Below are 19,533 nucleotides of genomic sequence, written 5' to 3'. Positions count from 1 at the left end.
TGTGGTATAAAATATGGATCTGATTTCATTCTCCTTCATGTGGATAGCTAGTTTTCCCCACACTATTTATTGAAGATACTGTCCTTTCCCCGTTGTGTGTTCTTGGCACCTTGGTCAAAAATCAATTGATCGTACATGCATGGGTTGATTTCTGGGCTTTCTATCCTGTTTCATCAGTCAGCTTATTTTTATGCCAGTGTCATGCTATTTTCATTACAATAACTTCATAAGATTTTTGAAATTAGGGAGTGTAATGACACCAGCTTTTTTCCTTTTGCCCAAGATCGTTTTGACCCTTTAGGGTCTTTTGTTATTCCACACAAATTTAAGGATATTTTTTATTGCTGTGAAAAATGACATTGGAATTTTGAGAGAGATTACATTGACACTGTAGATCATTTTGGGTTGTATGGACATTTTTGAAAGAGCGGTGTTGAGTTTCCATAATATTGTAGTATTGCCATTTATTTATCCCTTCATGTCATTTAATAATTGCTTTACGTATTTAGGTGCTCTGATGTTGTGTGCATATATAATTACAACTGTTATGTCCTCTTGGTGAACTGACCCCTTTCTCATTATTTAATGACTTTCTTTATCTCTTTTTAGTTTTTGATTTAAAGACGATTTTGATTGATATAAATATAGATACTCCTGGTCTCTGTTGGTGTCTATTTGCATTGAGTATCTTTTTCCATACCTTCAGTTTCAGTCTGTATGTGTCCTCACTAGTAGAGTGAGTCTCTTGTAGGCAGCATATGGTTCTTTAAAAAGAAAATTTATTCAGCTGTCCTGAGTCTCTTGGTTGGAGAATTTAATCTGTTTACATTCAAAGTAATTACTGATAGGTAAGCACTTGCTACTGCTGTTTTGTCATTCATTTTCTGAATTTTTTGTAAGTCCCTGTTTCTTTATTTCTCTCTTGTTGTTTTCTTTTTGCTTTGTGGTTACCATGAGGCTTACATAAAATATCTGAGCTTTATAACACGCTACATTAAGCTGATAATAATTGAACTTTAATCTCATACTCTCACTCCCCCCTTTTATAATTTTGATGTAAAATTTTTAATTTGTTTTTGTAATTTGTATTCCTTAACAATTGCAGCTACAGTTGCTTTTAATAGTTTTTCCTTTTAATCATCACAGTAAGGATACGATTGCTTTATGTATCACCCATACAGTGTTAGAGAATGAGTTTGATTATGTATTACTTAATACCATTGAGTTATTGAGATTTTTACATGCATTTTTTTTTTGTTATTAAGTAGAAACCTTCCATTTCAGCTTAAAGAACTGCCTTTAGCCATTCCTGTAAAGCAGGGATAATGTAATAGACTCCCTTAGGATTTGTTTGTCTGGGGAAGTTGGAATTCTCTCTTATTTTTTTTTTATCTTTTTTTTTTTTTGAGATGGAGTCTTGCTCTGCCGCTGCAATCTTGGCTCACTGCAACCTCTCCCTCCCAAGTTCAAGTGATTCTCCTGCCTCAGGCTCCCAAGTAGCTGGGAATACAGGTGCACGCCGCCACACCCAGCTAATTTTTGTATTTTTAGTAGAGATGGGGTTTCACCGTGTTGGCCAGAATGGTCTCGATCTCCTGACCTCATGATCTGCCCACCTAGGCCTCCCAAAGTGCTGGGATTACAGGTGTGAACCACCCCGTCCAGCCAATTCTCTCTTATTTTTTAAGGACAACTTTGCCAAGTGAAAAATTCCTGGTTGGCAGTTCTTTTTCTTCAGCACTTTGAATATATCACCCCAATCTCTCTTGGCCTGCAGAGTTTTTGCTAAGAAGTCAACTGAAAGTCATATTGTGGTTTCTTGAATGTGATATGTTTCTTATCTCTTGCTGCTTTCAGTTTTGTTTCTTTGTCTTTGATTTTTGATAAATTGATTATGTTTTATCTTGGTAAATTCCTTTTTGAGTGGAATTTGATTGGAGACTTTTGAGCTTCCTGTATTTAGATGTTGTCATCTTTCCCCAGATTGGGGAAATGTTCAGTCATTTTCTTAAATATCCTTTTTGGGCCTTCTTCTCTATCTTCTTCTGAATCTCCTATTATGTGAATATTAGTTTGCCTGATGGTATCTCATAATTCCTGCAGGCCTTCTTTATTCTTTTTCTTTTTGCTCTTCAGACTGGATAATTTCAAGATACCTTTCTTTGAATTCAGTGATCCTTTCTTTTGCTTGATCAAGTCTGCTGTCGAAGCTTTCCATTGACATTTTCAGTTAAATTGTTGTATTCTTTATGTCTCAGATTTCTATTTGGTTTCTATTTATCATCTCTAGTTCTTTGTCAAATTATCATTTTGTTCATGAATTGGTTTCAAACTTAATTTTATTTAATTGGAGTTCCCTGAACCTCTTTAAGGGGATTATCCTGAACCCTTTGTCAGTCATTCTATAGATCACCTTATATTCCAGATCTATTATCGGATCTTTATTATTTTCTTTTAGTGGTGTCATATTTCCCTGACTTTTCATACTTCTGTCTTGCATTGATGCTTCTGTGTTTGAGGAGATGGCCACCTCTTCCAGGCTTTGACAGAGCTTTACTACTTCGTAGGAAGGGATTCTGGATGCATTAGCTGGCAATGACCCTGGACGGGCAGAGCTTGGTGTCAGGTTCTCTAGTTGGGCTGTGTCACTTCCTGAGCCCTAAGGTTGAATGGTACTGCTAACTGGACTCTGCAGTTCACTCTGATCAGGCAGGATTGTAGGCTGTCTCCGCTGGTTGGATGGTATTGTTGTTTAGAATCTGTAGTTGAGCAGGCCTCTGGGCTGAGCTCTGTGGTCAACTAAAGACTCTGGTGTTGTTGCTCAGCTACACAGGGCTGATCAGGGCTAGAAGTCATTATGCCCCACACATATGTGTGGACTTGATCTTGTCTCCTGGTCTAGGGCAGGCTTAAACAAAGCACCAAAGCTTAGTGGAGTCCCTGGTCAGCTGCTGGTGCTGGGTGGGGGCCAGATGCACCCTCTGCAGAGAAGTGCTGACATTCACTTGCCTTCTAGCCTGGGCAATGCTGTAGAAAGCACCAGGTCTATGTAGGAAAGCTGGTGAGGGATTCAAGCTGGGTACACCTGTGAGCTGTACTTCCTGCAGTACAATGCTGTTGGCTAGCCTCTCTCATATGATGGCTCCATTAGCCAGAATGCAGACTAACTATATGCTAGTCTCCGTGAGATCTACTCCCATTCTTTGTTTCTAGCTGACCCCAGGTGGTCTAGCCCCGATGGCACTCCTAATGTTTCCTGTGGTATAAGACAAGAGTGAGCCTCCTGTGAAGGGTCCTAGAATGGTGGGAAAGCTGGACGTCCACCTCCAACTTTCTTTTTCCACTGTAGAAATAGTGGGTCCGGTGAAATCCTCTGTGTGTCGTGCTGTGCCAGCTTGGTGGAGGGGTGGCATGCTCTCGAACTGTTTCTCTTACCGTTCAAGCACAGCTTCTCTTAGTTCTGCAGTACAATTGGGTGTCTCAGTCTCACTCCTGAGTTCTGGGATATTCAGAAAGGTGTTCTTGCCTGTGGATAGTTGCTAGTTGGATTTCCGTGTGGGGGTGTGGAGCTGGAGAAATTCTATTCTGCCACCTTGTGAAGTCATTCTCTGGAATAATTTTAGATTTACATAGAGTTGCAAAGATGGTAAAGACAGTTTCTATACACTCTTCACTTAGTTTCTTCTGATGTTAACCTCTTATGTTACCATGGCACATTTATTAAAAACGAGAAATTAACATTGTACAATACTATTACCTAAATGACAGGCTATATTTAACCAGTTTTTCATTTTTGAGAGGAAGTCTCACTCTAATGCTTAGGCTGGAGTGCAGTGGTGCGATCTTGGCTCACTGTAACCTCAACCTCCTGGTTTCAAGTGATTTTCATTCCTCAGCCACCTGAGCAGCTGGGATTACAGGTGCCCAACACCACAGCCGGCTAATTTTTGTATTTTCAGTAGAGACGGGATTTCACCACGTTGGCCAGGCTGGTCTCAGACTCCTGACCTCAGGTGATCCACCTGCCCTGGCCTCCCAAAGTGCTGGGATTACAGGAGTGAGCCACTGTGCCTGGCCCACATTTCACCAGTTTTTTTTTTTTTTAACTAATTTCTTCTCTTTGTTCCCAGGTACCATCCAGGATCTCATATTGTGTTTAGTTTTCATGTCTCCTTAGTCTACTTCAATTAGGGACAATCTCTCTGTCTTTCCTGGCTTTGACACTTTGAAGACCACTGACCAGATATTTTTTAGAATGTGCATCAAATGATTTGGGTTCATCTGATGTTTCCTCTTGATTAAAGTGGGGTTGTAAATTTTGAGGAAGAATTTCACATAGTTGAAGTGACCTTCCCATTGTGTCACGGTGGTGTGAGGTAGCCATATGACTTTTCATTGTTGATGTTAACCTTGATTACTTGGCTATGTTGGTGACTTGATGGTTTCCTCCACTACAAAATTACAGTTTTTACTTTTCCATATTCCATTTCTTAAAAGTCAGTCATTAAGACCAACCTGCAAGACTGGACACAGTGGCTCATGTCTGTAATTCCAGGACTTTGAGAGATCAAGGTGGGCAGATTGCTTGAGCCCAGAAGTTCAAAACCAGCCTGGACAACATGGTGAAACCCCATCTCTACAAAGGTACAAAAATTAGCCAGGTGTGGTGGAGTGCACCTGTAGTCTCAGCAATGTGGGAGGCTGAGGTGGGAGGATCACTTGAGTCTGGATGTTGGGGTTGCAGTGAGCTGTGATTGTGCCAATGCACTTCGGCCTGGATGACAGAGGAAGACCTTATCTCAAAAACAAAAACCCAAACCACAAAAACAAGACTAACTTGCAAGCCACATGAGGAGAATTCAACTTCACCTTAATTCAAAATCACCAGAGTAATTAACAAATATTTAAAGAATTTTTCATTGGTTATAGAATTCTGGGTTGATAGGTTTTTAAAAAGTCTTTTATGACTTCAAAAGTGTCACTTCGTTTCTTGCTTGCATGGTTTCTGATATGAAACCATTCTTAACCCATTCTTAACCTTGTTTCTTGTTTGATAATGTCTTTTTTCCTCTAGCTTCCTCAAGATGTTTCTCTTTTGAGAAAAATGAGAGATTTTCAGTTTTTGTATTGATTTCTCTTTGTCTCTGGTTTTCAGCAATTTGAACACATTCCATGTCACTTTAAGAGTTCTTCATCGGGGTCACTGGACACATGTGTCACAATTAACAAAGGGGAATACATTCTCCAAATGTTTTCCGTTTCCCCAGGAAGCCAGCTGGAAATACAACAAAATGCCTCTCCCTCTCCTTTAGCAAAACACATGTCAGAGCAATGCAAGATTTGATTGGGACTGCTTTACTTCGTTAACAATTACAGTGAGCTGTTTTTCTTTCTAGTAACAACCCAGTAATAGTTATTAAATTATTTGGAGCTAAATAAATGTAATGGTAATTTTCATTTAAATTTTGCTATATGGTAGCTTAGAGCATCTTACCTGTACACAGTTCCAAATGCAGAAAACCTAAATTAAATTAACATATAAAAAATTAACATAGATGTATCATTACAGGCTCTCAAAACCATCATAAATGGCTCTATTTTACATCTCTGAGCTCTTATATGATGTTTCCTTTAACTATGTCATAAGACCTAAGGCTATGGTTTGAAATATATACCTACTATAAAAAAGTAAGCCTTCCTGCTAGTGTCAATAGATAAAAACAAAACAGGTTGCGAAAATTTTCTCCCATTTTGTAGGTTGCCTGTTCACTCTGATGGTGGTTTCTTTTGCTGTGCAGAAGCTCTTTAGTTTAATTAGATCCCATTTGTCAATTTTGTCTTTTGTTTCCATTGCTTTTGGTGTTTTAGACATGAAGTCCTTGCCCATGCCTATGTCCTGAATGGTAATGCCTAGGTTTTCTTCTAGGGTTTTTATGGTTTTAGGTCTAACGTGTAAGTCTTTAATCCATCTTGAATTGATTTTTGTATAAGGTGTAAGGAAGGGATCCAGTTTCAGCTTTCTATGTATGGCTAGCCAGTTTTCCCAGCACCATTTATTAAATAGGGAATCCTTTCCCCATTGCTTGTTTTTCTCAGGTTTGTCAAAGATCAGATAGTTGTAGATATGCAGTGTTATTTCTGAGGGCTCTGTTCTGTTCCATTGATCTATATCTCTGTTTTGGTACCAGTACCATGCTGTTTTGGTTACTGTAGCCTTGTAGCATAGTTTGAAGTCAGGTAGTGTGATGCCTCCAGCTTTGTTCTTTTGGCTTAGGATTGCCTTGGTGATGCAGGCTCTTTTTTGGTTCCATATGAACTTTAAAGTAGTTTTTTCCAATTCTGTGAAGAAAGTCATTGGTAGCTTTATGGGGATGGCATTGAATCTGTAAATTACCTTGGGCAGTATGGCCATTTTCACAATATTGATTCTTCCTACCCATGAGCATGGAATGTTCTTCCATTTGTTTGTATCCTCTTTTATTTCCTTGAGCAGTGGTTTGTAGTTCTCCTTGAAGAGGTCCTTCACATGCCTTGTAAGTTGGATTCCTAGGTATTTTATTCTCTTTGAAGCAATTGTGAATGGGAGTTCACTCATGATTTGGCTCTCTGTCTGTTGTTGGTGTATAAGAATGCTTGTGATTTGTGTACATTGATTTTGTATCCTGAGACTTTGCTGAAGTTGCTTATCATCTTAAGGAGATTTTGGGCTGAGACAATGGGGTTTTCTAGATATACAATCATGTCGTCTGCAAACAGGGACAATTTGACTTCCTCTTTTCCTAACTGAATACCCTTTATTTCCTTCTCCTGCCTAATCGCCCTGGCCAGAACTTCCAACACTACGTTGAATAGGAGTGGTGAGAGAGGGCATCCCTGTCTTGTGCCAGTTTTCAAAGGGAATGCTTCCAGTTTTTGCCCATTCAGTATGATATTGGCTGTGGGTTTGTCATAGATAGCTCTTATTATTTTGAAATACGTCCCATCAATACCTAATTTATTGAGAGTTTTTAGCATGAAGGTACCCTAAAACTTAAAGTATAATAAAAAAAAAACACACACACACAAAAAAACAGACAAATCGACAACCAAAAATGCCCAGAAATCCTTTTTTTTTTGAGATGGAGTCTCACTCTGTCACCCAGGCTGGAGTGCAGTGGCGTGATCTCAGCTCACTGCAACCTCCGCCTCCCAGGTTCAAGCAGTTCTCCTACCTCAGCCTCCTGAGTAGCTGGGACTACAAGTGCCCACCACCATGCCTGGCTATTTTTTTGTGTGTGTGTATTTTTATAGATACAGGGTTTCACTGTGTTAGCCAGGATGGTCTTGATCTCCTGATCTCGTGATCTGCCCGCCTCGGCCTCCCACAGTGCTGGAAACCCTATTTTTAAATGCATATTTGCATTCATAATAACCCGTGAATACATACATCTATTGATCTATGTATTCATGCATCTCTATATGTAAATGTCTGTCCAAAATGCCACTATATATATATTTATATATTAAACTTTTATTTTAAGTTTGGGTTACATGGGCAGGTTTGTTATATAGGTAAACGCGTGTCATAGGGGTTTGTTGTACAGATTATTTCATCACTCAGGTATTAAGCCTAGTAACCAATAGTTATTTTTTGTACCCCTTTCCCTCCTCCCACCCTCCACTCTCAGGTATGCCCCAGTGTGTGTCGTTCCCCTCTATGTATCCATGTGTTCTCATCGTTTAACTCCCACTTGTAGGTGAGAAGATGTGGCATTTTGTTTTTAGTTCCTGTGTTAGTTTGCTAAGGATAATGGCCTCCAGCTTCATCATGTTCCTGAAAAGGACATGATCTCATTCTTTTTTATGGTTGCATAGTATTCCACTATTCCACGGTGTGTATGTACCACAATATGTTAAATTTTAGTTTATTACAACTTATATGCAACATACAATGGCAAGATGAATCAGATCAGAAGATAAACAATTGAGGGTGAAAAGACAGCAGTTTTTTTCCTGTTTTATTGTCTGCAGATGTAATTTTCAACGAGAATACATTTTATTGCATTAGTAGTGCTTTTAGAAGAGACATCTATATGATGCCCAGGCTGGTCTTGAACTCATGGTCTTAAGCAATGCTCCCTCCTAAGCTTCCCAAAGTGGTGAATTGTACTTCCTGAGGGCATAGAAAAGAGACATAGAAGCAAGTGAAATTGGTATTACCCTTTTTTCTGGTATTCTTTATTAGTAAAACAAATTAGGTTTTTCTTTCCTTGGTTTTCATGTGTCCAAGCTCCTTTCTCTTTCATTTCACATGTGCACAAATATAATAACATACACTTTTGAACATCAAAAGTTGAATGATGAAAGATCATTCGTTAGCCCAAATCAACCTGCACATGACTTTTTTTTTATTCCTCTGAGAGTTAGCCTGTGGAAAGGTGGCAGGGTTTCACTGCGTTATCCCCTGCAGATGGAAAGGTCAATGACAACATGTGTAATTGCTTCAGTCCTGATTTTCTACCTACACTTTCTGCTTCGGGGTTGTTTCACCTGACCAAGGCAGTTTCTGTGGCAGCAGGTCCTAGCTGTCTCGACCAGGTCCACTGACAAAGCCACTTTGCTGAGTGGCCAATTTGCTGATGACTGTTTTGTTAAATTTGTTTCTGCTATTTAAGGTTGACTTATTTTCTTGTGTCATAGTCTCAGCAAATGTGAAGGGATGTCTGGTCTATCTCTGACCTGGCTTTCTGCTTTGACATATGGAAGCTAAAAGAAAAAAGGAAAAACTGATGGTGCAAAAGATAAACATATTTATATGAGTTTATTCTTGAATAAAATGATTTATTTTTAAAATATATTCTTGATATGATTTGGCTGTGTCCCCACCCAAATCTCATCTTAACTTGTGGTTCCCATAATCCCTATGTGTTGTGGGAAGGACCCACTGGGAGGTAATTGAATCATGGGAGGGGTTACTTCCATGCTGCTGTTCTCATAATAGTGAGTGAGTTCTCACAAGAACTGATGGTTTTATAAGGGGCTTTTCCCCCGTTTGCTCAGCACTTCTCCTTTCTGCCATCATGTGAAGAAGGACATGTTTGCTTCCCCTTCTGCCATGATTTTAAGTTTCCTGAGGCCTCCCCAGCCATGCTGAACTGTGAGTCAATTAAACCTCCCTTTTACAAATTACCGAGTCTCGGGTATGCCTTTATTAGCAGCGTGAGAACGGACTAATACGATTCTTCCGATGAATATATTATTCTCATTGATAAATGCTTGATGTAAATGCTTAATTTTTCCTCTAGCTGCCTTCAAGATTTTTCTCATTGTCTGTGGTTTTCAGCAATTTGGATACCTTACATATCGTTTTTATGAATCTTCCACAGAGATCAGTGGACACATGTGGCACAAAGAACATGTGAATTAAGAATGCACTCCTGAATAACATATTTTACATATGTATTATTGAGTATATTCTTAAATATGAATAATTTCTTATGAATATATTTTGATTAATAAAATACATTAATAAATATTAACTCATGCATATTCTTCTTATTTAAAAATATGTTCTTATAAATATATTAATTACTCCCTCTCTCTTCCCCCTAGTCTCCAAAGGTAACATCAGGGGCCAGAACAGAGACACAGAAATGCTCCTTAAAATGTCAAAATGAAATATTGTCTATTAAAACAGAAGAATTAAAATAAACAAGAGAAGTTGAGCATTGGTCATCTGATGGTTGTAACCTCCAGCTTTCCCAGGAAACTTGGTTGGACCCTTTTCTTGTGTTCAGCTGTCAGAAGCTAAATGTTCCCTTCCTCTCTCTCTTTGCAGTCTGTTTGTGACATTTGGTATTCCTAATATGCCCAGTTGGAGGAAATTGCCAGCTTAGGCCAACCAGGGTGAAATGCGTGCGCTTATAAACCCATAAGCCCAATAATAATTTTCAGAAGGAAGCACTCATTCACTTCGGCTTATAAACTTGCAAATCTGTAGATTCATTAGTCTATCACTTACATGGAAAGACAAAATTTATATTTAATTGTTGAGACTTGACTTCAAAATTTTCAAGAATATCAACATTTGTTTTTGTTGTGCACCTCTCTGTCAAAAGATAAATACGTAGTACATAATCATTATTTATTTATTAATAATATACTCTGCATGGTCTTACATTTCATAGTTCATGCATTGTTTATTCATTAATATAACCTGTGTTAATATGCACCACATTACCGAGAGCCCTTGTCAACTCCTCAGAAGCAATTAACTCCCAAGGTAACTATGACAACGAATCTCTTAATGCTTAAAGTGTAACAAAAAGATTGTGTGATTTGGATGTTAATTCAAATATTTCCCATACAGCCCCATACAGCCACTTTGGAAGGGAAGTGGTTTCTCACAAAACTAAGTATACTGTCACCATAAGATCCAGTAATTGTGTCTTGGCATTTAACCAAAGGCATGGAAAACTGAGGTCAACACAAAACTCTATACATTGATGTTTATAGGAGTTTTATTCATAATTGCCCAAAGGTGGAAGCAACTTCAGTAAGTGAATGAATAAACAAACTCTGGTACACTCATACAATAGAATGTTATTAAGTGATAAAAAGGTACACACTATTTAACTATGAGAAGACATGGAAAAAAAAAAACCTTAAATGCCAATCGCTAAGTGAAAGAAGCCGATCTGAAAAGACTACATACTGTGTAAGCCGAACTATATGACATTCTTTAAAATGCAGAACGATGAAGACCATGAAAAGCACAGTTGTTGCCAGGGATTTGCGGGGAGAAGGAGGGATCAATAGGTGGAGCACAGGGGATTTTTAGGGCAGTGAAACCATTCTGTAAAATGTCATGGTGGATATATGACATTACACATTTTCCAAACCCATAGAATGTACAACACAAACAGTACACCTTAATGAAGCTGTTAATTTTAGTTAATAATAATAATATATCAATATTGGCTCATTAATTGTAACAAATATACCAGACGAATGCAAGATATCTTAATAATAGGCATGATAAGCTAGGGAGGGTTTAAGGAACTCTCTGTATTGTCTGCTCAATTTTCTTGTAAATGTAAAACTGCCTCCCAAAATAATGTCTTTTTATTAAAGGAAAACATGCTGCTACCACTATATGCTTAGTGTCCTATGCATTTCAAGTCTGGGTGGTATGTCTAGCAGAAATATATTAACATGTCCCAGGCTGATGGTATTGAATAAAGGATTTAGATGGCCATAAAAAATGGATTTTGTATAATGGATTTCTGAGTTGATAAGAAAGCAGTATGAGTATATCACCATAATACAAAACTTAGTGATTTGAAATAAGGCAAACATATCATCCATTTTGCCAGTGTAATGATAACACACACACTGTATAAACAGATATCGGAACATCAGTTTGTCACTGGGTGTTCAGGATGTAGAATATACATCAACTTAAATTTTCACATTTAGTAAAGCTCTAGCTTCCTCTTATGCTAGCTCCATACATAAGACAAATTTTTTCTTTCATCCTCTCTGATGGCCAATGCCGGCCTAAACTCTTGCCTGTTAGGAATTAGTACACATCTCCTAGCTCAGAGACACCTACACGAGTGACTCTTGGCCAGTGGAATCTGGTTCACTCTGCCCTCCAGTGCGGGGCCAGGCTTTGTTCCTCTCCCTTGCTTGGCATCCCAGTCTTGTGGGCCCTCTTTCAGTTGTTCATTCACTCCCTGCTTCCTCTCTTCACAAAAACTACTCTGTTGACCTTGGTTTAGAATTCTCTACCCACCCTCCACCCACCTCTTTATGCTGATCCTGTCCTTGTCCTGTCTTGCAAGGCTCAACAGTTAAATCTCAGGGCAGCCTTCCCTCACCCCTCAGTCCTGCCTCTTTATATAACCATCCTGTAGACTCCTGCTATTTTCCATCAGCCTGAGAGCCTCAGTTGCCTGGTGTGATAATGTGACTAAAGTCAGCCTCACCTAATTACACAGGGAGCCCCCAGAAAGCAGGGCTCACTGTCGTTCGGCAGTACCTGCCCTCAGTCTGGCCCTTCCTCCTTCCTTGCTGGAGCTCAGGAGAACTCAGCAGCCCAGGACAGCACCTTCGTAGGGCTCAGCAATACAGCTGGAACTAAGGGAGGGAGGAAAAGAAAGAGGCAGAGAATAAATGAATCAACTTAGCCAGAATTTTATAGTCAGAAGATCTACAAAGAAGTGGGTTTAATTTCAGCACATATTTGCTTTTAAAGACAAAATGACATTTTAATGCTATTATTAGTGGTAGGGAATGGGTGAAATGTCCATCTATTGGTGCTTGAGATCACTAAACAACATAGCTCTGAGTAGAGGTTTCGAAGAGAGTTTTCGATGAAATGATTTGTTTTACAAAATAGGGCACATTATCTCCTGTTTTGTTGTGGAAACAAAACCCATAGAATAATTTCCCTTTTAAGCAATTCTTCTTTGTTTCCATTGAGGGAAGCTGAACTCGGAATATGCCATGTTAGATCAGGAGAGATTCAAGACAGACATTGGGAAGAATTTTCTATCTGGGGTGTTGTTAATCACTTTCCCACAGTAAAAAAGCCTGCAGAGCAGCCTTTTTTTGATGAGAGTTAAGGCAATAAGACTATTAATAGTCTAACCCAGTAACAGCTGAATTGACCAGATATCCTTCAAGACTTCTCAGAGACTTCCTCAGCACATGGACTTGAGCTCTTACATAATGTTCTCATTCACAGACTGCATTGTGCCTGCAATCTCATGTGTTATTATTATTATTAGTAATAGTATTTTAAACGGAGTCTCACTCTGTCTCCAGGCTGGACTGCAGTGGCATGATCTCGGCTCACTCATTGCAGCCTCCGCCTCCTGGGTTCAAGCGATTCTCCTGCCTCAGCCTGCCAAGTAGCTGGGATTACAAGCGCCTGCCACCACACCCAGCTAATTTTTGTATTTTTAGTGGAGACGGGGTTTCACCACGTTGGCCAGGATGGTCTCGATCTCCTGACTTCGTGATCTGCCCGTCTCGGCCTCTCAAAGTGTTGGGATTACAGGCGTGAGCCACCGCGTCCGGCCCCATCTGTTATTATTCAAGGTATTTTAGTGCATCACCGCGCACACGATCTTGGGTCTCGCCATTATTTTGTTATCCCTGTACTTGAAGAAGAGAGACATTCTGACTGGCATTAACTCAACATTTTGTGTGATGGACTATTACATATGGCTCGGAACGCATTTTTGTTTGCTATATAGAAATGATCTTCTCTTCTGTGTGATAAATAATACAGCTAAAAGTCTCAGAATTAATCAAACTTACCATCAATTAATTTCAAATTTTTGACTAGCTTCCTTAAGTATTTAAATTATTATGATTTGCAAAATAACCTTGAAAGTCATTCAGTCAAAATGGCTTTGAAATAAAATCATCATATGTTAAAGTAAGAAATTATATCCTACATAATAAGGACAATAGATACATTAAAATAGTCTCATCAAGTATTTGTCTTTAGTTAGTAGTTATTTCTCTAAGAAAGTATTAACTTCAATTTTGAACAAAGTTTTCTTTCTTTTTTTTGGCAGTATCAGCCTTTTGCCAAGCTGAACACAAGGGGATGAAAAGAAAATCTGGGCTCGAATGTGCAATTTCATATTTTCTGTTAAGGCAATTTACAACATATCATAAAGCTGCATTAATAAACAGATGTTCCACAGTCTGCAGAATATAAAATAAATGTCTTGAATAAGCTATGAAGACCAAGGCACTTTGTGGAGCAGATTTTTTTGTCTTAAAGTTTTATCTCATGCAATCACTGCATATAACACAAACTTATATAATCAATGCTTTTAGCAACATGTCATAGTAGAACCAAGGCCCAGTTGTTAGCTGAAATCTATATAAATATAGGTATGTAGAATAGTTAGAAATATAAATATTAGCATATGCTCTTTATTGTTTATGATATCAATAATTCTTTTATGAACTCAGAAAAGTTTTTTCTCTTTATATTCAAAATGAAGTTTTCTAATTACTCTCTTTTTCACAGGGTTCTCCCTGTCTGCAAATTATACCCATTACAGCTATTTCTTTTAAGTAAATATCTCCTTCAAGTCAGTCTTAGTTTCTCCAACACCTAGACAATGCCTGGCACATGTAAAAGCATTCAGAATACTAGTAAATGCATGCATAAAATGAACAAATATATTTATAAGATATTTATAGACATGTCATAGGAATGTGGGGGCCAAGAAGAGGGATTCTAGCTTTTGGGTAGATACAATTGCAGATAATAACAATAACTTACAAGGTGCCTAAAATATCAAGTTGCCGTTCTAAATGTGTTAGATCTATTGGTTCATATAGTGCTTGCAAAAGCCCTTGATGTATACTTTTATTATACTTACCATTATATAAATAGAGAAACTAAGGCAGGGAGAGGTTATGTTGTTCCAGGTTCACGTGACAATTCAATGGCAGAGCTTGATTCAAATTTCATACTTTTAACTTACGTACAATTTTGCCTACCATCAAGACATTCTTATTGCTGAATGGAACAAGGCCCTCAAAGGGAATTTATGGAGTACTATTACACATAAATAACTCTGAATATAAGTAATTCTTCTGTGGAATGATTTCATCTTATATTCTCAGAGAATGACACATTTTATGTCAAATAAGTACAGGAGAAAGAAAGTGATTTTATAAATGTTACTAACACTATCCTAACAAATGGAAGAGATATGATAAACTTTACATTCTAATTTGAAATTTATGAAAATGATACACAAAACACTGTTTTGAGTAGACTCTATCTCTTATTTTTGTGAGGCCAAAATATCTAATACATTTATTTTATGAAATAAATGCTTAGGAATTATTTTATTTGTTGTTGTAAGGAATTATGCCTACTGCAATGGACAAAGCATTGTGATTAGTGTTGGGTCTTTTGGCTGAGACTAACCTAAAAGGAACAAAGAGGAACAACCAGATGGTGAAACGGAGGTTCCTCCATCCTCTGATAGCTTGACTATCATTGCATTTTAGTAAATCCTTAAATCATATACTATGATTATGACAACTTAATTTTTTTTTGTAATTGATGATGGAGTTGATAAGTTCTTGTATACCCTTGCTTGTTAGATCAGGAGAGACTCAGGACAGACATCAGGAAGAATTTTCTAGCTGGGGTGTTGTTAATCACTTGCCCACAGTAAGAAAAAGCCTGCAAAGCAGCCTTTTTTTGATGAGAATTAAGGCAATAAGACAATTAATAGTCTAACCCAGTAACAGCTGAATTGGCCAGATATCCTTTAAGGCTTCTCAGATGCCTCCTCAGCACATGAACTTGAGCTCTTACATAATTTTCTCATTCATAGTGACTGCATTGTGCTTTCAATCTCATGTCCTATTATTTAAGGTACTTAGTGCATCACTGCATACATGACCTTAGGTCTTGCCATTATTTGTAATCCCTGTACTGGAAGAAGAGAGACATTCTGACTGGCATTAACTCAACATTTTGTGTGATGAACTATTACATATGGCTCAGAATGTATTTTTGTCTGCTATACAGAAATGATCTGTTAATTCTATGTGATAAACAATACTGCTAAAAATCTCAGAATTAATCAAACTTACCATCAATTAATTTCAAATGTTCACTAATTATTAGTGAGAGAGGAGTGTTGAATTATCTAATCATAATTGTACATTTGTTGATTTCTTCTTTTAGTTCAATTAATGTTTGCCTTTTGCCAAATTTGGGTAATTTTTCCAGTTAGGTTTTCAAAATTCTTTCAGCACTGCGTTCCTTTTCCTTTTCTCCTTCTGAGACTCAGATGACGTGTGTGTTGGAACTTTAGTTATTGTTCCTCAAGTCTCTAAGGCTCTAATCAAGACTTTTTCATCTTTCTTTCTCTCTATTGTTCAGATTAGATAATTTCTGTTGATTTATATTCACGATAACAGATTCTTACCTCTTTAGTTTTATTGTAATAAAAAGCTTACTTAGAATTTTGTATGTCAGTTATTGGATTTTTTGGTCCTAATATATTCATTTTGTTCCTTTTTACATCTTCTATTTATTTTCTGATACTTCTAGTTTTCCATTGGTATAAAAGTGTTTGTGACCGGGCATGGTGGCTCACGCCTGTAATCCCAGCACTTTGGGAGGCCGAGGCAGGCAGATCATGAGGTCAAGAGATCGAGACCATCTGGCCAACATGGTGAAACCCCTTCTCTACTAAAAATACAAAAATTAGCTGGATGTGGTGGCGCATGCCTGTAGTTCCAGCTACTTGGGAGGCTGAGACAGGAGAATCGTTTGAACCCGGGTGGCCGAGGTTGCAGTGAGCCTAGATTGCGCCACTGCACTGTAGCCTGGGTGACAGAGTGAGACACGGTCTCAAGAAAAAAAAAAAGTGTTTGCGACCACTTGTTGGAACATTTTTATAAAAGCTGTTTTAAAATCCTTGTGATGTAATTCAAATTTATTTTTCTTCTCAGTATTGGTAGCTACTTAGTAATGATTGTCTTTTCTCATGTGGGGTACAGTTTATCTGTTTTTTTGTAATTTTGGATTGTGTCATGGACATTAAGTTTTGAGGCTCTGGGCCTTCATAAAATATTAGGCAGATGGATGCTATTTTTGTTTTAGAAGCAATTGACCTTGTCATATTCAAGCTGCAAGTTCCAATCTCTGTTTTGTGAGCTGTGGTTCCAACAATCAGTTGAGTTTTCAAAGCCTTTCCAGTTTTCTTCAGATATGTCCTGGTGGTCAGTGTGGAACTCGGATGATAATCTGCTAGCTTCATTCTCAAAATCTTTGGTTAACTAATTAGGAACAGACCCACACACATGCAGCTTGGGGATGCGCTCAGTTCATTAAAAACTTTATGGTGTCACTTTCTCATACTCCTTCCTCTCCACAATGTCTCCAATATTTTCTGGTTTCCTGGAGCTCCTCTTTTCTGTTTTCTGGCCAGAATGCTGGGTCTTTGATTACGGTACTCTGCTACAGTGTTTCATGGCTGCACCCATGTTTGGAGCCAGGTGACAGGTGGCAAAATGAGAAAAGACTTTAAAAAGTTTGCATCACCCTCTTGGGATCACTACTGCACCAACTGGAGAGGAAGATGCCCTGGCCTCAGTGTTTTGTTTCTCCTAGGCACCACCTACTGCTGCCACCACAGGAATTCTTTGGGGCCAGATCACAAGGGCTCAGAGAAAATAAACAAGGACAAAATGGAGGGATTTCTGCATTCTCTCAGAGTAATAGGGGTCCTCTTTCCTGACCAAACCCGTAGGGCTTATTCTCAGCAATTGCTGAGAAACTGTTCCACCCTTTACATGGAAAACAGACTTTCTTGTTTGCCTCATCCCTACCAGTGTCTTTCTCCCTACACCTAAGGTCAATTACCAGCTGCCCTTTATCGTTGAACTTAATGCTTTCCTCTCATAGTAGAATTAAGAGGAAAGTAAAATATTTTTTGTACCTATATCTTTATTATATTTAGACAAATCACAGAGTGAGAGAGTAGGGATTTCAAGAAAAATAGGAGAGAGACAAAGGAGAGAGAAAGAACTGCTTGTGGAAATACAGAATATCCCACATTTTCAATGTGGAAAGTGAATGAGGGTATGAAAGAAAATACTCAGTTTTTTTTGTCCTGTAAGAGGCAGCATTGACAAATGTGTACCAGAGTTTGGGTACATTTGAGCTAGTTCTTCAGAATCGTGGGGTGGGAAATAGAACAAAATTATTTACACCTAATTCTAGGCAGATAAGTGTGCTTCAAGGAAAGGCAAGGGCCTGGCTAGAGTCTAGATGTTTTTAAACTGGAGGCCAGAGACAGCTTTAGGGAGTCTATATACAGGCACAGATTTATTTCTTTTATAGTCTTCTTGCTCTTTGAAAATGGTCTTTATGCAAATACACACTATATAACCAAAGTTTCTCTTTGTTCCAGGCAGCAGTAGGGCTGATTGGAGCCATTGTACAGTGTCGGGAACATACCAGCACACCGAGAATAGCGTCATGTCTTAAGGACTCAGAGCAGGTGGACCCTGCTGTGATGCACAAAGGTGAGGGTGCAGCTGCCCAGGACACACTCATGCATGTTTGTGTGGACCATGGAAGATGGCAGGGGAAGAGCTGTCAGGTTGTTGGGGCAGAGGGTGCGCATGAGTACTCGCCTGTAAGTCATGTTGTAGAATCACCTCGCACAGCCACTGTATCTTCCCACCAGCATCACCAGATAACTCCTTTATCGTCACTTCAGTAATGCTTGATTTTGTCTGACTTTTTTATGTTTACCAGTTCAGATAAAGAGAATTGCACTCTCATCATTGCTATAATGTACACTTTTTTGACTACTAACGAGTCTGAGAATCTTCAGATACATTTGTTAGTCATTAATGTTTTCTCTCTCTCTTTTTTCTGTTTTTTGGAGATGGAATCTTGCTCTGTTGCCCAGGCTGGAGTGCAGTGGCATGATCTCAGCTCACTGCAACCTCTGCCTCCTGGGTTCAAGTGATTCTCCTGCCTCAGCCTCCCGAGTAGCTGGGGCTACAGGTGCCCCCCACCACACCCAGCTAATTTTTGTATGTTTAGTAGAGACGGGGTTTCCCCATGTTGGCCAGGCTGGTCTCAAACTCCTGACCTCGTGATCCATCTGCCTCGGCCTCCCAGAGTGCTGGGATTACAGGCGTGAGCCACCGCGCCAGGCCATGTTTTCTCTTCTTAATCTGTTTGTACTTTCATTTGCTTTTTCTTTCCTCTTTAATAAGAGGTTTTTATTTTGGATATCAATCTTTATGTCTTCAATAATGTTGTAAATATCTTTTTGTTCCCACTAGCTTTTCTTACAAACTTATTCCTAGTGTCTTGTTGCACAGAAATTTTATTTTATTATGGTCAATTTTGTCAGCCTTTATCTTTATAATTTGTATGGGGTTCTTTTCTTGTTTGTTTTTGATTTGTATAAAAGTGATTTTTTACCCTAAAGTCAAAAGTTAAAATTTAATGTTTTCTTCCTATTTCAGAGGACCACGCAAGATATGATAAAGATCTACGTCACTGAATTTTGGTTCCATTTTTGTATCTCAGCTTCCCGGAAATAAAAAAGAATTCTAACATTCATACTTTCAGTATTTTATGTGAGAGGTTTTGTTGTCAAAATCAAGTCTGAGAGCAATGTATATTGGGGCCTTTAATTGGAGTCACCAAGCGATAAAGGGGACATTGTCCTCAACAATAAAACTATAATAAACACGTTTTGGACCATAAATATATGACAATTTCTTAAAAGCAATTTCTTGGGCAATCAAGACAATATGGCTTGAGTATGGAGTTATACGATGGTTTGGATTAATCCAGTATTGAATCTTTGGTTATTACAGAAATCAGTGGAGCGTATTCTTCCAAATAATCCTTAAATATTACTTATCTCAACTGAGATTTTGGTGAAAATTTAGCTTTAGAGCTTTTATTGACCTGCCAATGACCTGAAGTTAAGATTATTCTTTTCCACTGAATGAAGACAA

The 19,533-nt window shown here is 38.4% G+C and overlaps 1 protein-coding gene across 2 annotated transcripts in view; it reads left to right on the top strand.

The window, feature by feature from the left end:
- LOC117978675 (uncharacterized) overlaps positions 1-19,277 on the top strand; it is a 69,084-nt gene extending 49,807 nt beyond the window's left edge. For both annotated transcript variants that reach the window (XR_008619695.2, XM_055091853.3), the window contains 2 exons: positions 17,958-18,072; positions 19,033-19,277. Coding sequence is in view for 1 of the 2 variants with exons in the window: in XM_055091853.3 (XP_054947828.1) it covers positions 17,958-18,072; positions 19,033-19,070 (153 nt within the window). In the remaining variant the exon portion in view is untranslated. The remainder of the gene's footprint in view (positions 1-17,957; positions 18,073-19,032) is intronic.
- Positions 19,278-19,533: the final 256 nt, after the last annotated feature.

The sequence above is a fragment of the Pan paniscus genome, chromosome 11 (assembly GCF_029289425.2).
Source record: "Pan paniscus chromosome 11, NHGRI_mPanPan1-v2.0_pri, whole genome shotgun sequence".
Lineage (NCBI taxonomy): Eukaryota > Metazoa > Chordata > Mammalia > Primates > Hominidae > Pan > Pan paniscus.
This window is presented reverse-complemented; position numbering and strand designations above follow the sequence as displayed.